Here is a 24009-nt window from a genome sequence, read left to right as displayed (position 1 = left end):
AACGGACTGCTTAGCTTGTGAAAACTATGTCTCTGTCGATTCTGATGACACATCACTCTCCTCCTCCGTCTCCAAGTGTCGTTTGAATTCGGGCATATCCAATTTGTGGAAATCCTCGGGAAGGGCAAATTCATGTAGAAAGTCTCGGCGATGCTCTCTCAGGAAAGAAAGTAGTTTGATCTCTATGTACCGCTTGTTCAGCGTGAAGAAATCCATATCGGTTACATCCCCCAAGGCACCCCGTTCTGCACGCTGTAAAGGCAAAACCATTAAATAATGAATTAACTTTGATCGTTAAGCATGTTATAGACCCACTGAAAGTGCAGAAGAAGCCATGGGAGTGAGAAGAGCCCTATTTTCTTCCTGAAGGTCCTCAAAGTTCTCGTGCATGATCAACTCTGTCCAGGGCTCTTGAAAATACTTCAGAAAATTGTGAATCGTGCGGGCCTTAAAGCGCGACTTGAGATTGTTCAGCAGTTTTTCGTGCTTGCCACAAAAGTGCTGCAGGAAGTCCAAGTGGCACTCCTAAAGGGTAAAATAAATGAGTGATACAGTAGTATAGCTTATCAAAACAGGAGACTTCACCAATTTCGTCACCACAACGATCTCATCCATCATCGTATGCGTGGATAATCCTACACGGCAGAAGGTATAGTTCCTATAAGTGGTCATATTGCAATTTTCCGTGACATTCAAGTGCGATTGGAGATATCTGCGTGGCATGGTTACTTTTGTGATGAAATAGCGCATCGGCAGAATTGCTTGGAAGAGCAGAGGCTCTGAGAATCGATCTTCGAAACTTTCCTGGGTAACGATTCCCAAGTAGTGTAAAATCTATTAATCACAATGAGATTATTAGAATATATTTTAGATACTTCGGTGTATATGCCTTTCTCACCTTGCGGGCCAATTCCCGCTCACTGACAAACCTGTACTGGTAGTTTGGCGTCTTCCGGATCTTGACAAAGTTGCCAAATGCATAGATATCAGGATCATTGGTTCGGTAGTGCTCGTCTACCAGAATTTCGTTGCCTTCAAACTCGATCTTGGCAGCCCTCAGCCCTAAAGAGGTATTATTAGTAATATAATCCGTGTTCCGCTTAAGGATACTCACAATGCTTGTGCCTTTGGTTAAGGTGTCCCTCCTCAAAGGAGATAAACAGATCACATTCGAAGGTCGCCTGCTTTCGACTGGGAAAATGCTGAAATATCACCTCCATAATAAAGTCCGACGATTTGTGCAGGTTGTAGTGGTGAAAGTCGTAGTCTATAAAGATCGAGACGCCTTTATCCTCAAGGATTTCATCCAGGATGAGTTGCAAGTTTTTGTCCCAGTAGGGATTCTTTTCCTTCGTATCTGCTTCCTTGCCGGTGTAACGATGAGGCTGGACGAAGACCATCCGCGAACAATCGACGCCATGTCCTATGAGAAAGGCAATGCACTCGTAGGTGTATAAATTGGAACCATACACCAGAATCAAGTAGGTTCGCGGCATATGCTCCAGGAGAGCCCGGACCTTGTAGAAGAGCATGAACTTGTTCAGACGGAAGTTAAGTTCGACGAGGTTGCTGGGCCTTCCGGTGGTAACCGGCGTTTCCGAAGATCGAAGCACGAACATCCGGTCACACATTAGCAGTAGGGTATCGTAGTGTATTTCGCAGGTCTCCAGTTTCACCAGCTTTTTCTCCCTGTGTATGGTAAATAATTGGGTAAGCGGTTGGAAATATTAGATTGGCCCTATATCCTACCTATTAATCTGCTGCACCTTTCCGGGCACAAAGTGCACCCAGTATCGCAAGTCAAGGCGCAAACAACAATCCCTTACAAAGCAGGACTCGTTCTGGTAGGAAAGATAGCATCCTAGGGTGCTCGTGCAATAGGGACACTTGAAAAGGCTGTCGTAATCCGCCTCCACGATTCCCGCCCGACATATCACAGTAACTTGAAGTCGACTTAAGCAGGTGAAGTTTTCCGAATTCTTGTGGCTAAGGAATATTATTAAAACATGAAAATATGAAACAGGGAGAATAAAACTTTTTTGTTTCTATAAAACATCAGGTTGATCAAATTAAATCGCTTTAAATCATATCATATCGCAGTGCAAAGTTATAAGCTTGCTGATCTTAAAGTAGGATAGGATAGAATAGGATAGAATAGTTAAGTTAGGATAACTCACTCCTTGCTATTCCACTGAAAAACGAGCTGTCGCAGAAAAGCCTTGGTCAGTGCACTGAAACCAATTATGACCAGTTTCCTGCTGTTGGTGAACCACTTGACCGGATTGAGTTTGTGCCGGTAGATGGTCAGATAATCCTTGGCGAAATCGGGAGTGGGCACATGCAACCGGCTTTTCGGCTTCTTCTGATCCACATTGACTCCGGAAAAAACCGGAGCCTTCTTAACGGGCTTTGGCTCTAAGACCATCATCATTTTCTTCAGGTCGTTGCTGTACTTATAACCCTGCAGAGTATTTTTTTCAAAAGATCATACGCTCAGCACCCCATCAACTTACATCGAAGGCACTGATGAAGTAAAAGTCATAGAAATTAGTCTTTCTGGCCAAATCCCTGAAGATCAGATCGGCGCTGACCAAGAAGAGAGGATGCAATCGCACCGATATGATCTCGGCCCTTCGTCGATCCAGATGATTGTCGTGCCTGGGCAAGTGGTAGTGGTCAAAGAGCTTGGCATGGCTGTGGAACTGCCGAAGCACCACAAACCCAATCGAAGTGTTTTCCTTGGCCGATCTCGTGGAGTTTCCGCACCGAATCGTAAAGACCGCAAACTCACTGAACTCGTTCTCCAGCACATCCTTCATTATGGCATCCAGAAAATAAAGCTCGTGCTCCAGTTCCGCCCGCTCGTTAATCTTGGAGCAGTATGAAAAGCTGCTGGTGGTGCTGCTGGAATCGGCGGAATGTTCCTCTGCGTCCAAGTTTCCCAGGGCCATTTTTTGCACCACGGGCACATCCTCCTTTTCCAGTTTGTACAGGCTAATATCCCCAAAGATGGTGCTCCGATGGGTTATGTACACCTCGTCGAGGTTGCTCACATCACTTGGTCTTGAGACAACGGGCTGGGGGATAAGACCTAGATTACTTGGATAATAAACTATATAAAAAAGCGTTAACTAAAAATAATAAAATATTCTAAACAAACCATAACATAGCTTTAATAGAGTGCTATCTCGGAATATCCCATAAGGATAAGTAATATGCATGTTAGTTAATAAAATATTGTAGGATAACCATTTTAAATTGGTAATATTTGAAAATATAATATGTTTTACCATAAAGTACTGCAACACCTCCAGGTAGCTCTTGTTGGCCTTATTCTTAGCGTTCATTACCATCATGCAGTAGTCCTTATCCGGATATGCCCCGAACATGGCCACCATTGCGTTGAAAAGGCGTGGCAGAGGAAAGTCCTGTTGCGCCACAATACATTTCAGGACGAAAACGTTTGATGCCGCCTCCCGAGCTGCCGGTCCTGCAGGCTCTTTTCCGGCGGGATATATGAAATTCATCACGTTCTGCTCGTGCCGCAAATAGTAATCGGTGCTGCGAAGTTCTAGGTGGATGAAAGTTGGGAAACGGGAGCTTTGGGATCAATACTAGAACTCACTCTCGAGGATGTACTTGAACTTGGAGTACAGGCATTCCCTCATATAAAACTTGTTTTCGCTCGCCGTAACTGTATCGTCAATTGTCCCACCGATGGAGCTTACCTTCATCTTTCCGGCGCTGGCCACACTGTTGAGAAAAGTTCATTACATATAACATTTGAAATAAAACTATAATATTATAAGCAAGTTAGGGGTTCAAACCCTCCCACTTGGAAAAAAATGGAAAGAAAGTTGCAGACTTTTACAAAAAAGGGTCTTCAAAAACCACCCACAACCAAAGCCCGGATGCACTGCGGTGGAAATGTTAATTAAGGTTTTCAAAAGTGCTTCTTCATAAATAACCAGAACTTTTTTGCCTTAACTTATAAATGTATGAGATGTGAATAACAATATTTTTCTTCCTGTATATTTGTAAGAAAATGACTTTCTTTTTCTAGGCAATTATTATGCTTTTTTCTAATGTCTTGATTATTAAGATATGTGTATATTTACCCTAATATACATTTAAATATTTTTAGACAATGCCGGCTATTCATTTTTAAAGTCAACAATATGTGTTCTGATGTTTTGTCACTTAAAACGTTATCCCACCTCATACCGCTGTCAATTTTCTGCAGACCTCCCAGGATCGTCATGGCATCCAAATCCTCCAGAGCATCTGTGGTGAACATACTGGCCTCTGCTCTTCGCTGGACCGAGCTGTTGGATACATGATAAGTACGTACTCTGTCTACTTCTGAACCAATCACTTACGACACCGTCATCGTCTCGTAGTGGAAGGACTTGCTATCGACGGGTTTCACCAGGTTGCCGAATTGTTCCACCTCGTAGTTTTGCACATAAAACAGGATGTCTATGTCCGTGGTCAGCCACAAGAAAATGGCTAAATCGGTCTCCTCGCACTGATTGGTTGTCTCTGCCACAACCAGCAAACTCTTCTCGGCATCGGAATCCTGCCTCATCACCTCCTCGGCTATATAGAATTCACCCAGCTCCTCACGGAGTTCAGGCATCTCAACCGCTTGGAGTGCTATTATATCATCATTGTCTTCGGGTCTAAAAAAAAATTGAAACATTCTCAGGGAACAAAATATTTATAATTACAAAAAAGTTATGGCTATATCTGAAGTTCTCATCGTTTAAAGTTTTTAAAAACATTTCCTTTCCGATTAATTAAATGGGTAAAAGGAAAATTGATTAACATAAAATAGTTATTAAATTAAATGGCCACTCCTTCTTATTGTAAAATTTTCTAAAATAAACCAATCAATTTACATTTAGGAAATGAATTTTCTGTTTTTTAGATGTAGTTTCGGTGCACGGTTTTGAAAAACTTAAAGACCTAACAAAGCTTACAGTGCCTTCCGGTAAGTAATCCTGGGTAATATGTTGAACCGATGCACAATATATAAAGACTGCGTGTTAGAGTTGTTCTCCGTGCTAAACTCATGCGGATAAAAAACCTGGGCAATTTTTTCCAAATCATCGAAAGTCTCATTGAAGTGGGAAGGTTGTCGCACATACGGATTTCTCACTGCGATAAGATACCACACCCTGTTCTCCCTGTACAACACCTCCTTAATGATTTCCACGAGAACCGCAGAGTACTCGCTCTTGTAGATGCAAAAGTTAAAGAACAAAGCATTCAGCCAGCTAATGGACACTGTCAAACTAAAAACGAAATAGATTTTAAACACTTTAGAGTATTACGATTGCATAGATTGGATACCAGTATCTGACAGATAGCCACTCCAGCCAGCAATCCGTGGGCAAAGCTGACATGGACGGATAATTCCGGAATTCGGCGTAGGCCACCAATTCAGAGGATTGTCTGCAAAGGGCCACCATCCTGTAGGTCTGATAGGAATGGAACAGGGTGTGCTTGCCCCGAAACTTTGGACGGATGTTGCCGAACCACTTGACACCCGGCGATCGGATCAGCTTGCTAATCTCATCCAGGTCCGCCACTTCAGCCAAGCGAACATCAAATTCATACATCAGTGCGAGTAAGGTGTGTATAATGTGTGATTAAAACAAAAAGACATACTGAGTTTGCATGCCAGTAAGGTAAATAATTCATAGTACCGCATTACATTTTATTTTATTGATAAGGATGCAGGGAATACGTTTATCCCAGTCATTTCAGAGGAGACTTTTTGTGGGCAGCGTTATTCCGTCAATTAGATAGCATTTGGACTTGGCCTCCTCGCATTGATCCTTCGTTCCCGCATTAGCGGTGCCCTCCCAGCGGAAGTAGGGACACTCGTGTTTTTGATGATAATCGCTCATGCACATAAAAACCATCAATAGGTAGGGACGACAGGCGTCTTTCAGAAGAACCTTTGCTCCGGGACTTGCCTTTTAAAGATTATATACTCCTACTGCATCCTTTCGACAGTAATCATACATTTCGATATGATACTCCTTTTCTTTAGGTCTATCCACATACATCTTCTCTGCATCCAGTTTGACCATCTTCATGTTGATGGTATCGCTCTTACCAATGTACTTCTTTTGCTTGTACAGGCACTCTACAAAGCACTGTAGAATATTATTAAATTTTAGTTTTTTGGGGAGGATTCTTAACTCAAACTTTATAATAAATACCCACCGATAGAAACCTCAGGGTTTTTCCCAAGTCACTATCCCCATCCGCAGGTAATTTTGGAGAGTGTATTACGAAACATTTGACCAGGTCCTCTTCTTCTCCTATATAAAGCTCAGAGCAGCAGCCATCCCTCTAAATTTAAAACATATATAATAACTTATTTTTAAGATTTCCAAAACCAACTTACATTTTTGTTGCATTTATCTTCAGTTAAGTCGTCTTCTTTAAGATCCTGTGCCTCCACAATGGCCACCAGTACTAAAATCAACCAATAACTAAGTAACTTGACCATCGCTTTTCGAATGCTATTTACTTACCATTTTCATAACATTTATAAAATCAAGCGCCCTCATTACTTGAATAAATCAATTTAAATACAAATTGGATTGCTTAATTAAATGTAACAAATGTCGTTTGTAATGGGTGAAATTAAACGAGCGGAAAAAGTGATATGCGACAGTTTGATGGCTAGACATTTGAGATATTGATGGCGATTTCCTGTTTATATTTAATCGATATGGGTGGTCACTATATAAGTAGTTGAAATAAGCTATTTTTTTCAGAAACAGCAGAGCAATGAAGTGCACAATTCTATGGAGCTTTATCAGTCTGATTTGGGTGAGTCCTTTGGCTTAAATAAAGGCTGGTTGCTTTAATGTATTTTCAGTTCGCTAGTGGAATTAAAATTGATTGCGAAAACACGGAGGGCATTAATGAAGAGCACATTCATTATTGCTGCAAGCATCCCGATGGACACAATGATATAATCGAGGACTGTGCCAAGGAGACCAACTTCCTGTTGCCCAATCAAAATGAGGAGGCCTTGGTGGACATCACAGCGGACCGGGCAATCCGAGGAACTTGTTTTGGAAAATGTGTCTTTAGCAAACTGAATCTCATGAAGGACAAAGCCCTGGATATGGATGCAGTGAGAACGTATTTCACTGCAAAGTTTCCCGACGATCCGGAATATGTCAAGGAAATGATCAACGCCTTCGATCACTGCCATGGCAAGAGTGCGTATAAGGTATATATGCCTAGATGGTTATATCTTTAATGTTTTTCTTCAAGGTGAGGAGATCACCTCCACGTTCCTGGCGAAGCCCCTCTTCAGGCAGATGTCCGAGCACTTCTGCGAGCCCAAGTCCAGTGTCATTCTGGCCTGTGTGATCCGTCAGTTCTTCCACAACTGTCCGGCGGATCGTTGGTCCAAGACCAAGGAGTGCGAGGACACCTTGTCCTTCAGCAAGAAGTGCCAGGACTCGCTGGCTACTTTGTAAATAATTAATATGGAGGTTTTGAGCAACAAAGAACATACAATCTAAATCTATACGATTTTTACTTTATTATTTTATTGTGATTCGTTTTAAAACCAATAAGAAAACCTTATAAACTAAAAAAGGGCGGGCTTATATAAAAACCATATATACAATTTGATAAGTTATTTGTTATTCGTTGCTAAGAATGCACTCACTCTCGTGAAGGAAAATGTAACTTATTTGGAACTCCCCACAACTCCGCAAATACTTTGTACTTATGCTAATAAAATAATTCTTAAAACATGATAAAGCTTAGGAAAAATGTTAATATCCCAATATTTGGGAAGCCATTTTCGTTTCTTGAATACCTAGATTGCAAGAAATTTTTTTATATGTTTACCGAGAGAAAAAACAAAGTACATTGTACTTGAATTGAGAATATTCGTTCTTAAAAACCGTCTAAGTTTAACGGTTCTTATTTAACAGGAGGAACTAAAAAGTGAAATGAGTTGATTTCGTTCCATTTTAAAGTTGATTTAATAACATATTTGGATCAAATGGTATAAAAATAAGTTCTTTTGATCTGTTTTCAATTCAATATGATAATACTTTGCGATTGATCGGGATCAAAAGAAAAGAGAAGATCAAATTAAACACCCTTCCCAAAGAAAAACTCAAAAATAAGAATATATGTATGTATATTCATTTTTTAAGTACCATTTAAGAATTTTATAACTTTTATTTTCACATTGTTGTCAGCACATCCTTGCACTTCTTGGCAAAGGCCAATGTTTCAGCGCACTCAGTGGTGTTCGACCATCGACTCTTCGGACAATTATGAAAGAAGTTGTAGATAACGCAGGACATAATAATACTGGAGGTTGGTTTGCAAAAATTAGAGGTGGCAAAGGCCCTGACAATTGGAAGCGACAGAAACTGTTCGGTGGCATCCTCAGCTATAAAAGATAATTACCAACTACATTCTAAAAATCTTGACACAAAACTGAACTCACATTTTGAGTGGCATCTCTCGTAGGCATTCAGCATTTCTGTCTCATATTCCGGATCCGTTGTATGGTACCTTTTGTAATAGGAACGCACCTTCACCATATCCAGGGTGTTGTTCTCCATCAGATTGTAATGATCAAAGACACATTTGGCCCAGCAAGTTCCGACCATAGCCTGGTCCACCGTCACATCCTCGATGGCCTCCTCATCGGGATTTGGCAGTTGAAAGTTGGTCTTCTTGGCACACATTTCTGTGACGTCGTTGTGACCATCGGGATGTTGGCAGCAGTGGTGAATGTTCTCCTCATGAATACTGTCTGTGTGGCGGCAGTGAATCCGGATAGCAAAGAGTCCATTCTGAAAAGAAGATAAATATAATTTGAGAATATAAAACGATATATCATATCAACTTTAATGTAACACTGAGTTCTATCTTTAGTATTTTACAGTATTTAATATTTCATAAATACTTTAACAGTATTTAATATTTAATAGATACTTTCACAGTATTTAATATTTAATAAATACTTTTACAGTTTTGAATGTTTAATAAATACTGTAAACAGAATGGATCTAAATAATCGAAACCACCTCCCGAAAAATCGTTTAATGCAATTACAAATTGTAAACAATGCAATAAATACCCACCAAAAGCTGTGTTAGAACCACACAAATCACAAAGCCAGTTCTCAGCATGATGACAGCTTCCAGCGATTTAGCCCCGCTTTTCCACCGTTTTATATGCCAAATGGTTCCCCTTTGATGGACAGCCCTAATGGCGTTTTGCAATGTTCCGCATTAATTTAATTCGCATCCATTATTATGGCAACAAACCTGGCAACGGAGGGCAAACTAATGTGGAGTTGGTAGGTGGGCTAGTGAATCTTGTCATGGCAACGCCGGCAATAAAATTGTTATTTATTTTCCGAGTCGCGGCTTTTGCTCGCTTAATTAGTCAGCGATTGGCCTTTGAAATTTGATAAGCTGATTTTCGGGAAAAAGTAAAAAAAACGAAATCATGGGCAAAAAGGGTAAAGGAAAAGGCAATAAATTGGCCAAAATGTCCGAAGAGGAGCGTGCCCGGTATTTGCAAATGAGGGCCGACATGGAGGAGGAGACCAGACGTCGGAAAATGCAGCTTATTTCGATGTACATGAAGGTATTATTCTGTGAATTTTAAAATAACAAAGTCTGTCAGGTCTCTTTTCTTCTTTAAATAGAACAAGCTGAAAAGGGAGGATGCTTTTGGTCGCTTGAACATGGCAAAAATCAACCAGGAATGGCGCAGCATTTTGCGCCAAGTGAAAATACAAGAGTTGCGCCGCGAGATTGTCGATGTGGAGTCCTTCTTTCAGGAGGCTCTGAAACGCAAGGACCAGGTTATCCACCGCCTCATCGCTCACATAGAATCCACCGAGGATATGTACGCAAATCTGCAGCAGTCGCATATGGAAAATATCACCAGAATCGTTGGTAAGTTCGACATATCAGAGAAAATATCATAATCATATAGTATCACAAGCATTATAGTAACACATTTTAATGGTTTTAAGTAATACCAAGTCATACATTTTTGTAAAACCTGCCACTATTACGCTTTTAATTAGACTTTTCCGACCACAGAAAGAATTTTATCATTTTCGACTTCGAAACTACTAGATTGCAGAAATATATTTTTATAACAAATAGTGGTAAATTATTTCGAGATCTATCAAAATGGAAAATAGTGGAGTATTCGTGTGTACATAAATGACAATAAATGTATAATAATACAGAATTAGAATAACCCGATACCCTGAAAAACTCTGCCTTATACCCTACTTTTTCCTATATCTAACCTAGACACCCATAGAAGTCGCATCGAGTTCTTCCGCACCATCTACGAGGACGACAAGCAAGCGGTGCTGAGCCAGTGGGAGCAGGACTCTGCAGGATTCAAGGAGATGCATGCCCAGAAGCAGCAGCAACTGGAGTGCGTCTTCTACCAGCTGGAGGAGAACACCGATGGTGGTATTCGGGACAACCACGAGCGTTTCCTGGATCGCTGCGAAGATCTAAAAAGTGGGGTAAGTTTAAGTGAAGAGCATGCTGGCGTGCTCCTGCCAATCCTCGCATTGGGCCTTCGCGTACTCCGACATGCATTTCACCAGTTCCCGGGACACCGAGCACTTGTTGTGCCGGCCCCTTCCGGTGCTCTCCAAATACCGGAAGCACTGTTGCACGGTGTCCGTGAAGAAGTTGCGCAGCTCCCGCTCCCGAATGTCCTTGGTCAGCAGATAGCTCACCTTGCGCCGGTCGGGCATTCCATTGCCGTCCACCTGCGAGGAAGGAGAATTTAGTGGGGTATTATTGCACAGGTAAAACAAGGATTGATTTGACATTTGCATGGTACATTTATCGGGTATCATTTTAGTCTCTTCAAAAACTCTCTGAAATCGATATCAAAAATGAGAGAATAGAGCGATATAGTGCCTAAAATTACTCTGGGTGGGAGCGAGAGAGCCATATTCGAAACTCTCCGAAATAGAAAAAGGATCGATTTGATATTTGCATGGTACATTTAACGGATGTCATTTTAGTCTCTTTAAAAATTCTCTCAAATCGGTATCGAAAAAGAGAGAATAGAGGGAAATAGTGCCTAAAATACTCAGGGTGAGCTCGACAGAGCAATATTTAAAACTCTCCAAAACAGAAAAAGAGAGCAAAAAGCGAGATGGCGATCATATCAAAATGATACGCCCCGTACCTATACAGAATTGATAGTAAGTTTTATCAAAATGATCATTATACCTTATTTTATTAATTATAAATAGGGAATATGTGCATATTCAAAGTAGGATTTTCATCCTTCGACAACATACCATATTCATCTCCTCGAAAAAGCACTGGGCCACACACTGACCTCCATCGCTGCCTGTGTTGTTTCTGCTCTCCGGCTGCCTTAGTCCTCTTGGCCTTCGGTTGCCATAGATGACCCTGCTGCCTTGACTTCGATCCCTTTCCTGCTCCTCATCCTGATCCCTTTCGTAATCGAATCCATAGCCATCGCTCCCTGGTCTGCTCTGCCCTCCTCGTCCTCGATCATCGTTGTCGTCCTGCCGATGCATGCATCCGCGTATCGTCCTTTTGATGTCCGCCTCGCCCAATCCCTCTTGGGATCGGCACTTAAGGCCGGAAATGGAGCAGCAGCAGCAGCTCAGGCAAAGTAGCAGCAGAACGAACAGGTGCATCTCGGGAACTGATGGGGGAAGTACTTAGGTCCACGTTATTTATAGTTCTGGAGAGTGACATCCAAAATTACAGAATGACTGGCATACAAAGTCACACATCAATCTTCAGTTTAAAATTGCGTGCCATTTGCCTGAAAGTGTCATGATCCGACCTTTGGGCAGCTTTAAAGATATGGTTTTCTATACAAGCTTCTATAGATATTTAAAGCATTGCACTATCAAATGAATAAAATTGAAATTGGTTTTTAAAATACTACATTTTTCTCATTCGGAAAACTCTGGAATACAGTATATCCAAAGACCAATATAATGTCTAATATTCTAATGTTTTTGGTATAAGAGTAGAAGCAAGAAGCTGTACGTTTTTTATGAAGCGTGTCGATTGAGGAAAATTTAGAAAGTGTATTTATTAAGTCGATGGAATAATACACATTCGTCACCAAAGTTGATATCGGAACTTGTGTGTGTTGAAGGAGCGATCGTCACTACATTTTTCTTATTCGGCACACTGCAGTACAGTACACACGTCGAGCGTTTTTATGAAGCGTTCCGAATGAGAATAATTTAGAAAGTGTATTTATTTAGTAGATCGAATAATACACATTCGTCACCAAAGTTGATATCGGAACTTGTGTGTGTTGAAGGAGCGATCGTCACTAGTTTTTTACATCGTTGAGATGTGTTTTTATACCCGTTACTCGTAGAGTAAAAGGGTATACTAGATTCGTCGGAAAGTATGTAACAGGCAGAAGGAAGCGTTTCCGACCCCATAAAGTATATATATTCTTGATCAGGATCACTAGCCGAGTCGATCTAGCCATGTCCGTCTGTCCGTCTGTCCGTCTGTCCGTCTGTCCGTCTGTCCGTATGAACGCTGAGATCTCGGAAACTATGAGAGTTACAATACTGGGATTAGGCACGCAGATTCCTGAGATTCCTGCGCAGCGCAAGTTTGTTTCAGTAGAGTGCCACGCCCACTCTAACGCCCACAAACCGCCCAAAACTGTGGCTCATACAGTTTTGATGCTAGATAGAAAATTTTAACTGAAATGTATTGTTCTCATCAATACCTATCGATTGACTCAAAAAAAAGTTTGCCACGCCCACTTTAACGCCCACAAACCGCGAAAACCTGTGTCGCCCACAATTTTCATGCTAGATAAAAAATTTTAACTGAAATGTATTGTTCTCATCAATACCTATCGATTAGTCCAAAAAAAAGTTTTCCAGGCCCACTTTACCGCCCACAAACCGCGAAAACCTGTGACGCCCACAATTTTCATGCTAGATAAACAAATTTAACTGAAATGTATTGGTCTTGTCAATACCTATCGATTGGTCCAAAAAAAAATTTGCCACGCCCACTCTAACGCCCATAACGCTTAAATCTGTATACCGCCGGTAGGTGGCGCATTTTAATCTCGCTTTGCTACTTGCATATCCCTATTTAGCTGAGTAACGGGTATCTGATAGTCGAGGTACTCGACTATAGCGTTCTTCCTTGTTGTTTTATTTAATATCACAAGATTAGGTCCTTTTCCAACTGATATAATTATTTCCCTGTTTCCAGATGCATCTGCAGCTTGAGCAGATTACCTCCAGAGGTGAGTCCAAACTGGAGAAGCTGTGGCAGGAGTACCAGGCTGTCCTGGCCGGCTACTGCCAGCACATCGAGGGCTTCTACGCGGAGTACGTAGACCTCAAGCAGCGGGATGAGGAGGCCGCCTTCCAGATCAGCCAGCAGACCCACGAAATCGAGCACCTGGTGGACCAACTGGCCAACCTGCGACTGGTCTCCGAGGAGTTCTATGTGAAGCAGCAGGGGCAACTGGAGCAGCGGCAAGCCATCAAACAGCAGTTGACGGAACGGCTGAGGGAGCTGCGCACCTGTGTGGAGCAGGAGGTGGCCCGGGATCACCAGGCGTTCAAGCTCATGTCCGTGGAGAGCTACAATGCCCTGGAGTCCCTGCAGGAAACCGTTGGAAAGGGCGAGACTTTGGTCCAGCTATCGGCGGTGTGTGCCAAGATGGAAACGCAGCGGGAGAAGATGTTTCAGCTGCCGGAAATATCCCGCGAGATAATCGAGATACGTGAAATAGAGGGTCATGATAATGGTGCCTTCTCTGATCCAGCCACTGATCTACTTAAAGTGGGTTCACATTTATTCAGCATGATTAAAGTAACACACACATTTGCAATCCCATTTTCCATTTTCCAGGACGAGGTCGCCGTGGTGCCCCAAATGGAGACCTTCTGGCGGCGGGTCAACAACGTGGCCGTGGACGTGGCCTGCCTGAAGCAGCAGAAGCGTCGCCTGGAGGCGGAGAACGGCCAGCTGAAGGCGCAGCTGCAGGATTACCTGGTCAATTTGAACATCGCCCACGGCTCCAACAGCCACGTCCACAATTATCTGGCCCGGCGACCCAAGAGCATGTCCGTGGACCGGGTGGCGCGCCTCCAGCTGCAGCCGAAGCAGGTGAAAAGTGCCCTGCCCACTGGCCGCCGCCCACCAGCGCCCACGCCGCCCACTTTCCATTTTCATCCGGGTCGCAATCGAGTGCCCGCCTTCGATGCCAACTTTTCCAATGCGGTGCGCTCAAGGACTTTGCTCAGGAGCAGAGTGGAATAGGTGTGAATTTTTAATATTTTAATTAACTTTGTTTAAGGACCGTTTTCTCTATTTTCTATTTCTTTTATTATTATTATTAATTTTAAATATGGAAATATTCAATTTAACCATCATAGTTTTATATTTTTAGCTTTGATTTAACGACCTAAAATATTTATTAAATATTAATATTACAAATAAAATATTAAATTAAGCCCAGCAATTCAATATATAATATTTGCAGCCTTTATTCATATATTTTTAAGTTAAGTCAAGCAGTTTAATATGATTTTTATTAAACGCATTTATACATGTAGGTTTTTTTACTTTTCTATTGTTTTTTTTAGTGTGATTATAGTTTAACAAACAGATGAGACTTAGACTCAATAAGGATTAAGACATTATAAGGACCAAAAATGGTAAACAACGCACCCTCTCCAATAAAAATACCTTAATCTAAATAGCATTGTTGCTTGCCACAAAACTGTCTTATATTTTTATATAATTTACACTTATAACTACTCTTACAAATATATATAAACATATAAATATATAAAAATAAGAAAAGTAAATAATAAAGCGTGTAAATATTGACCACAATGGTTGTTTTCAAAATGTAAAGACCGCGAAAATGTCAAATTCAAACAGTGACTTCGGCCAGCGTTGCCACATCACCGAGAAGAGGTGGTGTTTTGGTATTTTTTTGGTATATTCCTTATCGGGCCGCTGGCGCGTTTCACTCTCCCGCCCGTTCCGCTGGCACCGACCATTAAATCCCGAATCCCACCGTAGCGCTCTCAGATTTCCACAGACACGACCCACGTCCAATTTGAGTTTTCACTGCGCCCGTGAATCGCATTAAAAACGCAGGAAAATAGTTAATTTGCAGCAGCTAAATTAGAGTAAGTGTGGGCCCCAAGAAACTGGAATAGAACCGTGAACGTAGTGTTCGATAAAGCCCAGTTTTCGAGCGTTAAAAAGTGCAGCTGCTTGTGGATGTAACGCAAATATTACAAGGAGTTATAGATACAACACTCTGTTATAGATACAACAACAAGCGGAACGGGGGGAAGTCCCAGGAACGGCAGGCGGTGCGAGCGAGAGGGAGTGAGTGAGAGTGCGAGCGAGAGGGGCGGCGAGGCAGTGGGTTCTTGTTCTTGTAATTTTACCAAAAAGAAATTTCGTTCGGGAAATGTGGAAAATGTGCGCGAGGAGAGCTGATGGTGAAAACAACCCCGAAAAGCGAGCAATCGACGAATAAATACCAACAAAACTTACACTGCGCGGCTGATTAATAAAAACCAAAGAAAAAGAAAAACAAAAACCCACAAACTTAAATCGAAATAAAAATCGTTATAAGGTGAAGGTGTGAGAGCGTGTGAAATCAGAACTCCAAATCAGAATTTGGATTGTAAATTTTCGGGGTTCGGTTCGGCTGCCTTTCGAATGGGAGATAAACACAAAGAGAGATAAATACGGAAATAAAATTAATGGAAAACCAGCATAGACACACACAGATACGCATGTGGGTGTGAGTGTGTGTAGTGTGAGTGCTTATCGCATGGAAATGCAACCGTAAGTGGAGCAGGCGAGTTATAATTTCGGAATTTTGGACAGATAAAAAGCAAGTAAACCCCGCAAAGCCCCTCTATAATGGCGCTATACTGCTGCCACGCCTAACAAAACGAATCATCCTAACAGCTGCCCACATTTCGTTAACCCCCCTCCATATCGATATCATCCATCTTAGGACCCAAAAACAACGCCAAAATGATACCCGCTGCTTTGGGTCATCTGTAGAGTCGTCATCGCAAGAGCACCACCATATAATGCATCACATGCATCCCGAAAACCACGCCATCGCCCGGAGCACGAGCACCACTATTAACCCTTCACGCAGCCGGGGCAGCAGGATGCGGCTCCTGCCCGCTTGGCTGCTCCTCATCCTGGTGGCCAGCAGTGGTCTGCCAGCAGTCAGAGGTATGGCTTGAAACGCTTCAGCGGCATCCAAACTCCAGGCCAAATGGCTCATCCATATCCCCATATTTCCCTTAACCCTTTGCAGGCCAGTACCAATCGCCGCGCATCATCGAGCATCCCACGGATCTGGTCGTCAAGAAGAATGAGCCCGCCACACTTAATTGCAAAGTGGAGGGCAAGCCGGAACCCACCATCGAGTGGTTTAAGGTACCCACAAAATAATACTTATCCAACTCCAACTCCAAACTCTAGCCATAAAACTACACGGGAAAAAACGGTTTTAGTCTATATTCCTAGTTCATGTCTACATTTTCTGATTTCTCTAATACACAAAGCTCAAGTTCACCCACTTCTGTTCAATATATAACCAAATTTGTTGATGGAATTAATATTTTAAAATTATTGTTCACAATACATAAATAATGATTTCCAATGATTGATTAAATTCAGGATATCGGACATATAGAAAGTGATATTTCAAATCAAAGAATTATTCATAATACCTTATCAGTACAGAACTTACAAATCCATAAGAAAATAACTCCATAACTTCATCATTTTGGTTTTTTCACATAAGTTGGCTTCAATTAAAAAGTTATATCTGTGCCTAAATCGTGGAAGAATTGGGTTTCAGTATTACCCAAAGTTACATCATAACATACATAAGTATCATCTCTTTCATCGTGTCATTTTCTTAACTACTCTATAATCGATCAAACCTGAAACTATTTTTAGTCGTTATTAATAGTATAGGTAAATAGTTTTCAGATAAACTAATTTTATTATTTAAATATTCTTGCACTAACTATATATTGTTCATATCAAATCGCAATACAACATATAATATAAAGTTTATAAACAATATATATAATTTTAAGTGATAGTATAGGTTATTAGTTTTCAGGTAAACTAATTTTTTTATTTCAATAATCTTGCACTAACGTTAATTTGTCATATCAAATCGTAATACCAAATATGTTATAAAATTTATAAACAATAATGAAAATTTTAAGTCAGTCCTAGTTCCTTTAAGTGTAGAATTGAGAGCCTTACCAAATCGTAACTCTTTTCCCCCCTTTCTCCGCCCGTTTCTAGGATGGCGAACCCGTCAGCACCAACGAAAAGAAATCGCACCGCGTCCAGTTCAAGGACGGGGCCCTCTTCTTCTACAGGACGATGCAGGGCAAAAAGGAGCAGGACGGCGGCGAGTACTGGTGCGTGGCCAAGAACCGAGTGGGCCAGGCCGTTAGTCGCCATGCCTCGCTCCAGATAGCTGGTAAGTCGGTCCGCCACCACTCCAGTCTGCAACTTGTCTGCCCACACGCCAAGCTTTGTCTCTGATTATTTTGTGATTTCATTTTTTCATTTTCATTTATTTTTGCTTCTTTTTTCCCTGGCAGTTTTGCGCGACGATTTTCGCGTGGAGCCCAAAGACACGCGAGTGGCCAAAGGCGAGACGGCTCTGTTGGAGTGTGGGCCGCCCAAAGGCATTCCAGAGCCGACGCTCATTTGGATAAAGGTGGGTTCCCAAAAAAACTAGACATCGAAAATCAGTCAAAAACTTCACTGACTAAACCGCTTTTTGTGCTCCCAGAACGGCGTGCCCTTAGACGACCTGAAAGCCATGTCTTTTGGCGCCAGCTCCCGAGTTCGCATCGTGGATGGTGGCAACCTGCTCATCAGCAATGTGGAGCCCATTGACGAGGGCAACTACAAGTGCATTGCCCAGAATCTGGTGGGCACCCGGGAATCCAGCTATGCCAAGCTGATTGTCCAAGTCAAGCCGTACTTCATGAAGGAGCCAAAGGATCAGGTCATGCTCTATGGCCAGACTGCCACATTCCACTGCTCCGTGGGCGGTGATCCACCGCCGAAGCTGTTGTGGAAAAAGGAGGGCGGCAATATCCCAGTGTCCAGGGCTCGAATCCTACACGATGAGAAAAGTTTGGAGCTAATCAACATAACGCCCAGCGATGAGGGCACCTACGTCTGTGAGGCCCACAACAATGTGGGTCAGATCAGCGCCAGAGCTTCGCTCACAGTGCATGGTAAGGTCTACTTTACCTCCCAGCAAATCACCATTTAATCTCAAACCCACTTCATTAAAGCTCCTCCTAACTTCACCAATCGACCCAGCAACAAGAAAGTGGGACTGAATGGCGTTGTCCAGCTGCCTTGCGTGGCTTCTGGCAACCCACCGCCCTCTGTTTTCTGGACCAAGGAAGGAGTATCCACTCTAATGTTCCCCAACAGCTCCCACGGAAGACAGCATGTGGCTGCCGATGGAACCCTACAGATCACGGATGTGCGGCAGGAGGACGAGGGCTTCTATGTGTGCTCCGCCTTCAGTGTCGTAGACTCCTCCACGGTACGAGTTTTCCTACAGGTCAGCTCGGTGGACGAGCGTCCGCCCCCTATTATCCAAATAGGACCTGCCAACCAGACCCTGCCCAAAGGATCGGTGGCTACTCTGCCCTGCCGTGCCACTGGTAATCCTACTCCACGTATCAAATGGTTCCACAATGGACATCCCGTGCAAACTGGCAATCGTTATAGCGTTATTCAAGGCAGCTCCCTGAGAGTGGATGGTAAGATGGAGAAAATACTGTGGTTTTTGATGTCTTATAACACGGTTCTTCTTTTAGATCTTCAACTTGGTGACTCTGGAACATACACCTGCACTGCTTCTGGGGAACGAGGAGAGACTTCCTGGGCAGCTACATTAACAGTGGGTTATATGTTACTTCCTTACCATAACTAACTGCTAACCAAAAAATATTTGCTCTAATAGGTGGACAAAAGTGGCTCTACATCCCTTCATCGGGCAGCTGATCCTAGCACCTATCCTGCTCCTCCAGGCACACCGAAAGTCCTAAATGTCAGCCGCACCAGCATTAGTCTTCGTTGGGCCAAAAGCCAAGAGAAAACCGGAGCTGTTGGACCAATCATTGGGTAAGTTTAGGCGGCACACCCATTTAATGAGATCATCATTATATTTATTTTCGTATTGCAGATACACTGTGGAGTACTTCAGTCCGAATCTGCAAACTGGTTGGATTGTTGCTGCCCATCGAGTGGGCGACACTCAAGTCACTGTAAGATTAGCTATGAATAATTCAACTTCCTCTTGATTAATATATTCTTTGACTTTCATGCTAGATCTCGGATCTGAAACCGGGAAGTTCGTACATCTTCTTAGTAAGAGCTGAAAATACGCAGGGTATATCTGTACCCTCGGGCTTATCGAATGTTATTAAAACCATTGAGGAGGACTTCGATGCAGCTTCTGCCAACGATTTGTCAGCAGCTCGAACTTTGCTAACTGGAAAGGTGAGTAAATGTTATTTCGGAAACATAAATAGACCTTACAAAAGTCTTCTTTTATTCAGTCCGTGGAGCTATTGGATGCCTCATCCATAAATGCCAGCGCCGTGCGTTTGGAGTGGATGCTGCATGTTAGTGCGGATGAGAAATATGTAGAGGTAAGACCAATCATTTATAGAATCATTACCAAACCCAAGCTTAACCTATTGACACCTCACTTTATAGGGCCTTCGTATACACTATAAGGATGTCAGTTTACCATCCGCGCAGTATCACTCGATCACTGTTTTGGATGCCTCTGCAGAATCGTTTGTGGTGGGCAACCTCAAGAAGTTCACCAAGTATGAGTTCTTTCTCACACCCTTCTTCGAGACCATTGAAGGACAGCCCAGTAACTCCAAGATGGCCCTTACCTATGAAGATGGTAAGAACTAAAAAGGTTTTTAAAGATTTTAGTATTTATATTTTCCGTTTATAGTTCCCTCCGCACCACCGGATAACATTCAGATTGGCATGTACAACCAAACCGCCGGATGGGTGCGTTGGACTCCGCCACCGTCCCAGCACCACAATGGCAATCTGTATGGCTACAAGATCGAGGTCAGTGCCGGCAACACCATGAAGGTTCTGGCCAATATGACCCTTAATGCCACCACCACATCTGTGCTTCTGAACAACCTTACCACCGGAGCTGTGTACAGTGTGCGGTTGAACTCATTCACAAAGGCAGGAGATGGGCCTTACTCCAAACCGGTGAGTTTATTTTTTATATATTTGATTTGTGCACTCTCTTATACTCTTAAATTCTATAGATATCACTCTTCATGGACCCCACCCATCATGTGCATCCGCCACGAGCCCATCCCAGCGGCACTCACGATGGCCGACATGAGGGCCAGGATGTCACGTATCACAACAATGGCAATTTACCCACCGGCGACATCAATCCTACCACTCATAGAAAGACCACTGATTACCTATCTGGGCCCTGGCTAATGGTTCTGGTCTGCATAGTCCTGCTAGTCCTGGTCATTTCGGCGGCCATATCCATGGTCTACTTCAAGAGGAAGCATCAAATGACCAAGGAACTGGGACACTTAAGTGGTAAGTGTTTGTTCTCAAGTAACTAATATGATAAGAATATTTAGATGACTCTATAATATAGATATATTTATTAATTCATCATCCTAATTTTTCATATTCTTCGATTTCTAATTATTTCCTATTCCTATACCTTTATTTTTTTAGTGGTCAGCGACAACGAGATAACTGCCTTGAACATAAATAGTAAGGAAAGCCTGTGGATTGACCATAATCGTGGCTGGCGAACAGCAGATACAGACAAGGATTCTGGATTGAGTGAATCCAAACTACTATCCCACGTGAACAGCAGCCAGTCCAACTACAACAACTCGGATGGGGGAACGGACTATGCTGAAGTGGACACTCGCAACCTTACCACCTTCTACAACTGTCGCAAGGTAAGGTCATAAAGATATTTTACAAAACATTTACTTACGAGATATGTTCTTGCAGAGCCCCGATAATCCCACGCCCTATGCCACCACCATGATCATTGGCACCTCCTCCAGTGAGACCTGCACCAAGGCGACATCCTTGAGTGCCGACAAGGACTCGGGTACCCATTCGCCCTATTCCGATGCATTTGCCGGCCAGGCACCAGCGGTTCCGCTTGTAAAATCCAACTATCTGCAGTATCCGGTCGAGCCGATCAACTGGTCTGAGTTCCTACCCCCACCACCAGAACATCCACCACCGTCTTCGACCTACGGCTACACACAGGGATCCCCGGAATCGTCGCGGAAGAGCTCCAAGAGCGCAGGCTCAGGCATTTCCACAAACCAAAGGTTAGAGTTTATGGATTTTATCAAAAATAATTGCTTCGATAAGGATAAAATATATGAGCCTGTGATAATCGCCTTCATTTCTTTGCAGTATTCTGAACGCCTCCATACACAGCAGCTCCTCGGGCGGCTTTTCCGCCTGGGGAGTCTCGCCGCAATACGCCGTCGCCTGTCCCCCGGAGAACGTGTACAGCAATCCGCTGTCGGCGGTGGCTGGCGGCACCCAGAACCGCTACCAGATCACGCCCACCAGCCAGCATCCGCCGCAGCTGCCGCCCTATTTTGCCACCGCGGGTCCGGGTGGTGCCGTACCGCCCAACCACCTGCCATTTGCCACCCAGCGCCATGCGGCCAGTGAGTACCAGGCCGGATTGAATGCGGCGCGATGTGCCCAGAGTCGGGCCTGCAACAGCTGCGATGCCTTGGCCACGCCCTCGCCTATGCAGCCCCCACCGCCAGTTCCCGTGCCCGAGGGCTGGTACCAGCCGGTGCATCCCAACAGCCACCCGATGCACCCGACCTCCTCCAGCCACCAGATCTATCAGTGCTCCTCCGAGTGCTCGGATCACTCCAGGACCTCGGGGCAGGGGCACAAGCGGCAGCTGCAGCTGGAGGAGCACGGCGGCAGTGGCAAGCAACGGGGTGGCCACCACCGACGACGTGCTCCGGTGGTGCAGCCGTGCCCGGAGAGCGAGAACGAGAACATGCTGGCGGAGTACGAGCAGCGACAGTACACCAGCGACTGCTGCAACAGTTCCCGCGAGGGCGACACCTGCTCCTGCAGCGAGGGATCCTGTCTTTACGCCGAGGCGGGCGAGCCGGCGCCTCGCCAAATGACTGCTAAGAACACCTAAGGAAGAAGTATTTTGGGCCTCCCCGACTGGATGGATTAGTATTAAAGATAGCATCTAGTCTAACTCCTTATTCATATCGAACTGGTAAACTGTCTACTAGGGACTGGGTGAACTCAAAGTTTCTGCATCAAACTGATGCCTTGACTCCACTGCAACATGCTTCTCCTGGCAGTTGAGAAAATTGTCAGATTCAACTATTTCAATTGTATTTAAGAAACCCTATCTAAAACAAGCAATTAAGCACATTCGGAAGAGAAAAAAACAGATGCATACAGATAATGAGAAAACATGTTGTAGTGGAATCTGGGGTACTACACTCAGATACACAAAAGCACACTTGTCACAATCATGGGGGCACTGTGCAGCTTTAGCAATTACGAATTTTCCATTATCACATCTACCAGTGTAGAGCCTCATAGACAGGCACAGTGCTCCCCCATCCAAGCACCACAGAACGAAAAACCTTTGTACTTAAGAGACGCGAGTGCTGTACGATAGATATTGCTTCATAAACGCGAGGAGACAGTAATCACTTAAAATAGCAGGGATCTGTGTCCCGGCAGAACTTCATAAAAATACGTACTCAAAGGAACTTATAGAAGAAGATAAACCAGATCAGGCCATAGCAAGTACACAAAAGAATGGGTGTCTCACGACGTTTGTAGTTAGAACCAAAGTACACATATTTGTACAGCATGTTTTGGGGCTTTCGAATCGGTCCTAGTCAATAGGCTTGGCATAGCGAGATACAATAACGATACTGATTACGATATACTTGTATGCAAAACTCTTTCATATCTACGATCACAATCGAGCATTTGTCTCCGACTCGGACTTGTGAGGAGCAGAGTTGAGTTCGGGGGGGACAAGTGAAACGGCAGTTGCAATGTTTAATGGTTAGTGCTTTTCTATAACAAGGAATAATATACTTCATTGACCCAATGAATATATATATATACATACATACTAAACGACACACTACACAACTACTTACATAGCATTTAGACGAGTTGGGGAGCTGCACACGGCCAACAGAACAAACCCCAGTTGCCCGTTCCGTTGTCCTGTCCCTGTGCAGATCCCTCCATGACACAATGTTTTCTACAATCTTGCATTTTGAAAAAAGTCTAAAATGTACCTGTGATAATAACCCCATTATACATTATAGTATTTTAATAATTTTTTATATTTATGATTTTCTGATTTTGAGTCGCGTTTTTTGTTCATTCTGTTCGAACAACGAGGAATGTTTGTTGGCGATCCCCACGCAGACAGAGTTTTTTTTGGGAGAGTATATAGCATAATTTAGAACTTAGGCACGTACCACATTAGAAATGCAAAATGAATATATCATCAAATCGAATCGAATCGAGGCGGAGGAGAGAAACGCTCAGAGAGTTCGGCTCGCCGAAGGGGCCCCAAGCACTTTTCTACTAAACCCCGGATCGTGAGTTGAATCGGGAAAAGTGGGGTAGGGAGGAGTGTTTCGGACCGCGTAGATAGCTGTGGGTATACGAAATATCCATGGGGACTAGAGTCAACGAATCGTTTAAACAATACTAAACACATATGCATTACATTTACCTATATAGAGATCATATAGCACCTAGAACCGCGCATGTATCAAATCAAATCAAAATATGCTTT

At 43.3% G+C, this 24009-nt stretch overlaps 8 protein-coding genes across 11 annotated transcripts; 4 read left to right on the top strand and 4 right to left on the bottom strand.

The window, feature by feature from the left end:
- Nucleotides 1–24: 24 nt before the first annotated feature.
- LOC108010231 (cilia- and flagella-associated protein 61) lies at nucleotides 25–5677 on the bottom strand. Of its 2 annotated transcripts, XM_017075076.4 has the most exons (14): nucleotides 5356–5675; nucleotides 4983–5297; nucleotides 4380–4682; nucleotides 4218–4325; nucleotides 3626–3753; nucleotides 3291–3571; nucleotides 2514–3077; nucleotides 2178–2461; nucleotides 1750–1986; nucleotides 1115–1689; nucleotides 899–1062; nucleotides 586–834; nucleotides 316–525; nucleotides 25–252 (listed from the first exon to the last, which is right to left on the bottom strand). In XM_017075076.4, the coding sequence occupies exons 1-14, from the start codon at nucleotides 5622–5624 to the stop codon at nucleotides 25–27; spliced, it is 3915 nt and encodes a 1304-aa protein (XP_016930565.3). In that variant the 5' UTR covers nucleotides 5625–5675. The 2 variants fall into 2 exon arrangements, 1 of the variants encoding a protein (XP_016930565.3); XR_010653631.2 differs by lacking the exons at nucleotides 25–252; nucleotides 316–525; nucleotides 586–834; ... (3 more) ...; nucleotides 2178–2461; nucleotides 2514–3077 and having other exon boundaries at nucleotides 3445–3571; nucleotides 4225–4325; nucleotides 5356–5677.
- A 28-nt stretch (nucleotides 5678–5705) lies between these two features.
- Nucleotides 5706–6526, bottom strand: Obp58d (Odorant-binding protein 58d). Its single transcript, XM_036813601.3, is given in 3 exon segments — nucleotides 5706–6167; nucleotides 6238–6366; nucleotides 6422–6526. Coding segments are annotated over 3 exon segments (633 nt in total). The 3' UTR covers nucleotides 5706–5768.
- A 179-nt stretch (nucleotides 6527–6705) lies between these two features.
- On the top strand, nucleotides 6706–7619 carry Obp58c (Odorant-binding protein 58c). Its single transcript, XM_070994849.1, has 3 exons — nucleotides 6706–6852; nucleotides 6902–7250; nucleotides 7306–7619. Exons 1-3 carry the CDS (start codon nucleotides 6811–6813, stop codon nucleotides 7512–7514), a joined length of 600 nt encoding a protein of 199 aa, XP_070850950.1. The 5' UTR covers nucleotides 6706–6810; the 3' UTR covers nucleotides 7515–7619.
- A 567-nt stretch (nucleotides 7620–8186) lies between these two features.
- Nucleotides 8187–9427, bottom strand: Obp58b (Odorant-binding protein 58b). Of its 2 annotated transcripts, XM_036813600.3 has the most exons (4): nucleotides 9336–9427; nucleotides 9150–9273; nucleotides 8507–8858; nucleotides 8187–8449 (listed from the first exon to the last, which is right to left on the bottom strand). In XM_036813600.3, the coding sequence occupies exons 2-4, from the start codon at nucleotides 9195–9197 to the stop codon at nucleotides 8238–8240; spliced, it is 612 nt and encodes a 203-aa protein (XP_036669495.3). In that variant the 5' UTR covers nucleotides 9198–9273; nucleotides 9336–9427; the 3' UTR covers nucleotides 8187–8237. The 2 variants fall into 2 exon arrangements, with proteins under 2 accessions (XP_036669495.3, XP_070851322.1); XM_070995221.1 differs by lacking the exon at nucleotides 9336–9427 and having other exon boundaries at nucleotides 9150–9307.
- Nucleotides 9428–9519: 92 nt separating this feature from the next.
- Nucleotides 9520–10571, top strand: LOC108008120 (dynein regulatory complex subunit 2). The gene is made up of 4 exons (XM_070994699.1): nucleotides 9520–9660; nucleotides 9722–9978; nucleotides 10354–10511; nucleotides 10564–10571. The coding sequence occupies exons 1-4, from the start codon at nucleotides 9520–9522 to the stop codon at nucleotides 10569–10571; spliced, it is 564 nt and encodes a 187-aa protein (XP_070850800.1).
- On the bottom strand, nucleotides 10312–11746 carry Obp59a (Odorant-binding protein 59a). The gene is made up of 2 exons (XM_017071875.4): nucleotides 11363–11746; nucleotides 10312–10819 (listed from the first exon to the last, which is right to left on the bottom strand). Exons 1-2 carry the CDS (start codon nucleotides 11729–11731, stop codon nucleotides 10574–10576), a joined length of 615 nt encoding a protein of 204 aa, XP_016927364.3. The 5' UTR covers nucleotides 11732–11746; the 3' UTR covers nucleotides 10312–10573.
- Nucleotides 11747–13301: 1555 nt separating this feature from the next.
- Nucleotides 13302–14360, top strand: LOC136116540 (dynein regulatory complex subunit 2-like). The gene is made up of 2 exons (XM_065863178.2): nucleotides 13302–13880; nucleotides 13950–14360. The coding sequence occupies exons 1-2, from the start codon at nucleotides 13302–13304 to the stop codon at nucleotides 14358–14360; spliced, it is 990 nt and encodes a 329-aa protein (XP_065719250.2).
- Nucleotides 14361–15108: 748 nt separating this feature from the next.
- Nucleotides 15109–22683, top strand: robo1 (roundabout 1). Of its 2 annotated transcripts, XM_017074495.4 has the most exons (18): nucleotides 15109–15241; nucleotides 16090–16319; nucleotides 16405–16526; nucleotides 17415–17595; nucleotides 17720–17838; nucleotides 17914–18367; nucleotides 18428–18907; nucleotides 18965–19047; nucleotides 19111–19271; nucleotides 19333–19414; nucleotides 19479–19649; nucleotides 19709–19801; nucleotides 19869–20067; nucleotides 20122–20396; nucleotides 20456–20747; nucleotides 20892–21124; nucleotides 21180–21511; nucleotides 21600–22683. In XM_017074495.4, the coding sequence occupies exons 2-18, from the start codon at nucleotides 16169–16171 to the stop codon at nucleotides 22360–22362; spliced, it is 4191 nt and encodes a 1396-aa protein (XP_016929984.3). In that variant the 5' UTR covers nucleotides 15109–15241; nucleotides 16090–16168; the 3' UTR covers nucleotides 22363–22683. The 2 variants fall into 2 exon arrangements, with proteins under 2 accessions (XP_016929984.3, XP_065719309.2); XM_065863237.2 differs by lacking the exon at nucleotides 15109–15241 and having other exon boundaries at nucleotides 16036–16319.
- The last annotated feature ends 1326 nt before the right edge of the window (nucleotides 22684–24009 follow it).

This window comes from Drosophila suzukii, chromosome 2R, assembly GCF_043229965.1.
Source record: "Drosophila suzukii chromosome 2R, CBGP_Dsuzu_IsoJpt1.0, whole genome shotgun sequence".
NCBI lineage: Eukaryota > Metazoa > Arthropoda > Insecta > Diptera > Drosophilidae > Drosophila > Drosophila suzukii.
The sequence above is the reverse complement of the archived record's forward strand: the minus strand, read 5'-3'. Positions and strand labels throughout refer to the sequence as shown.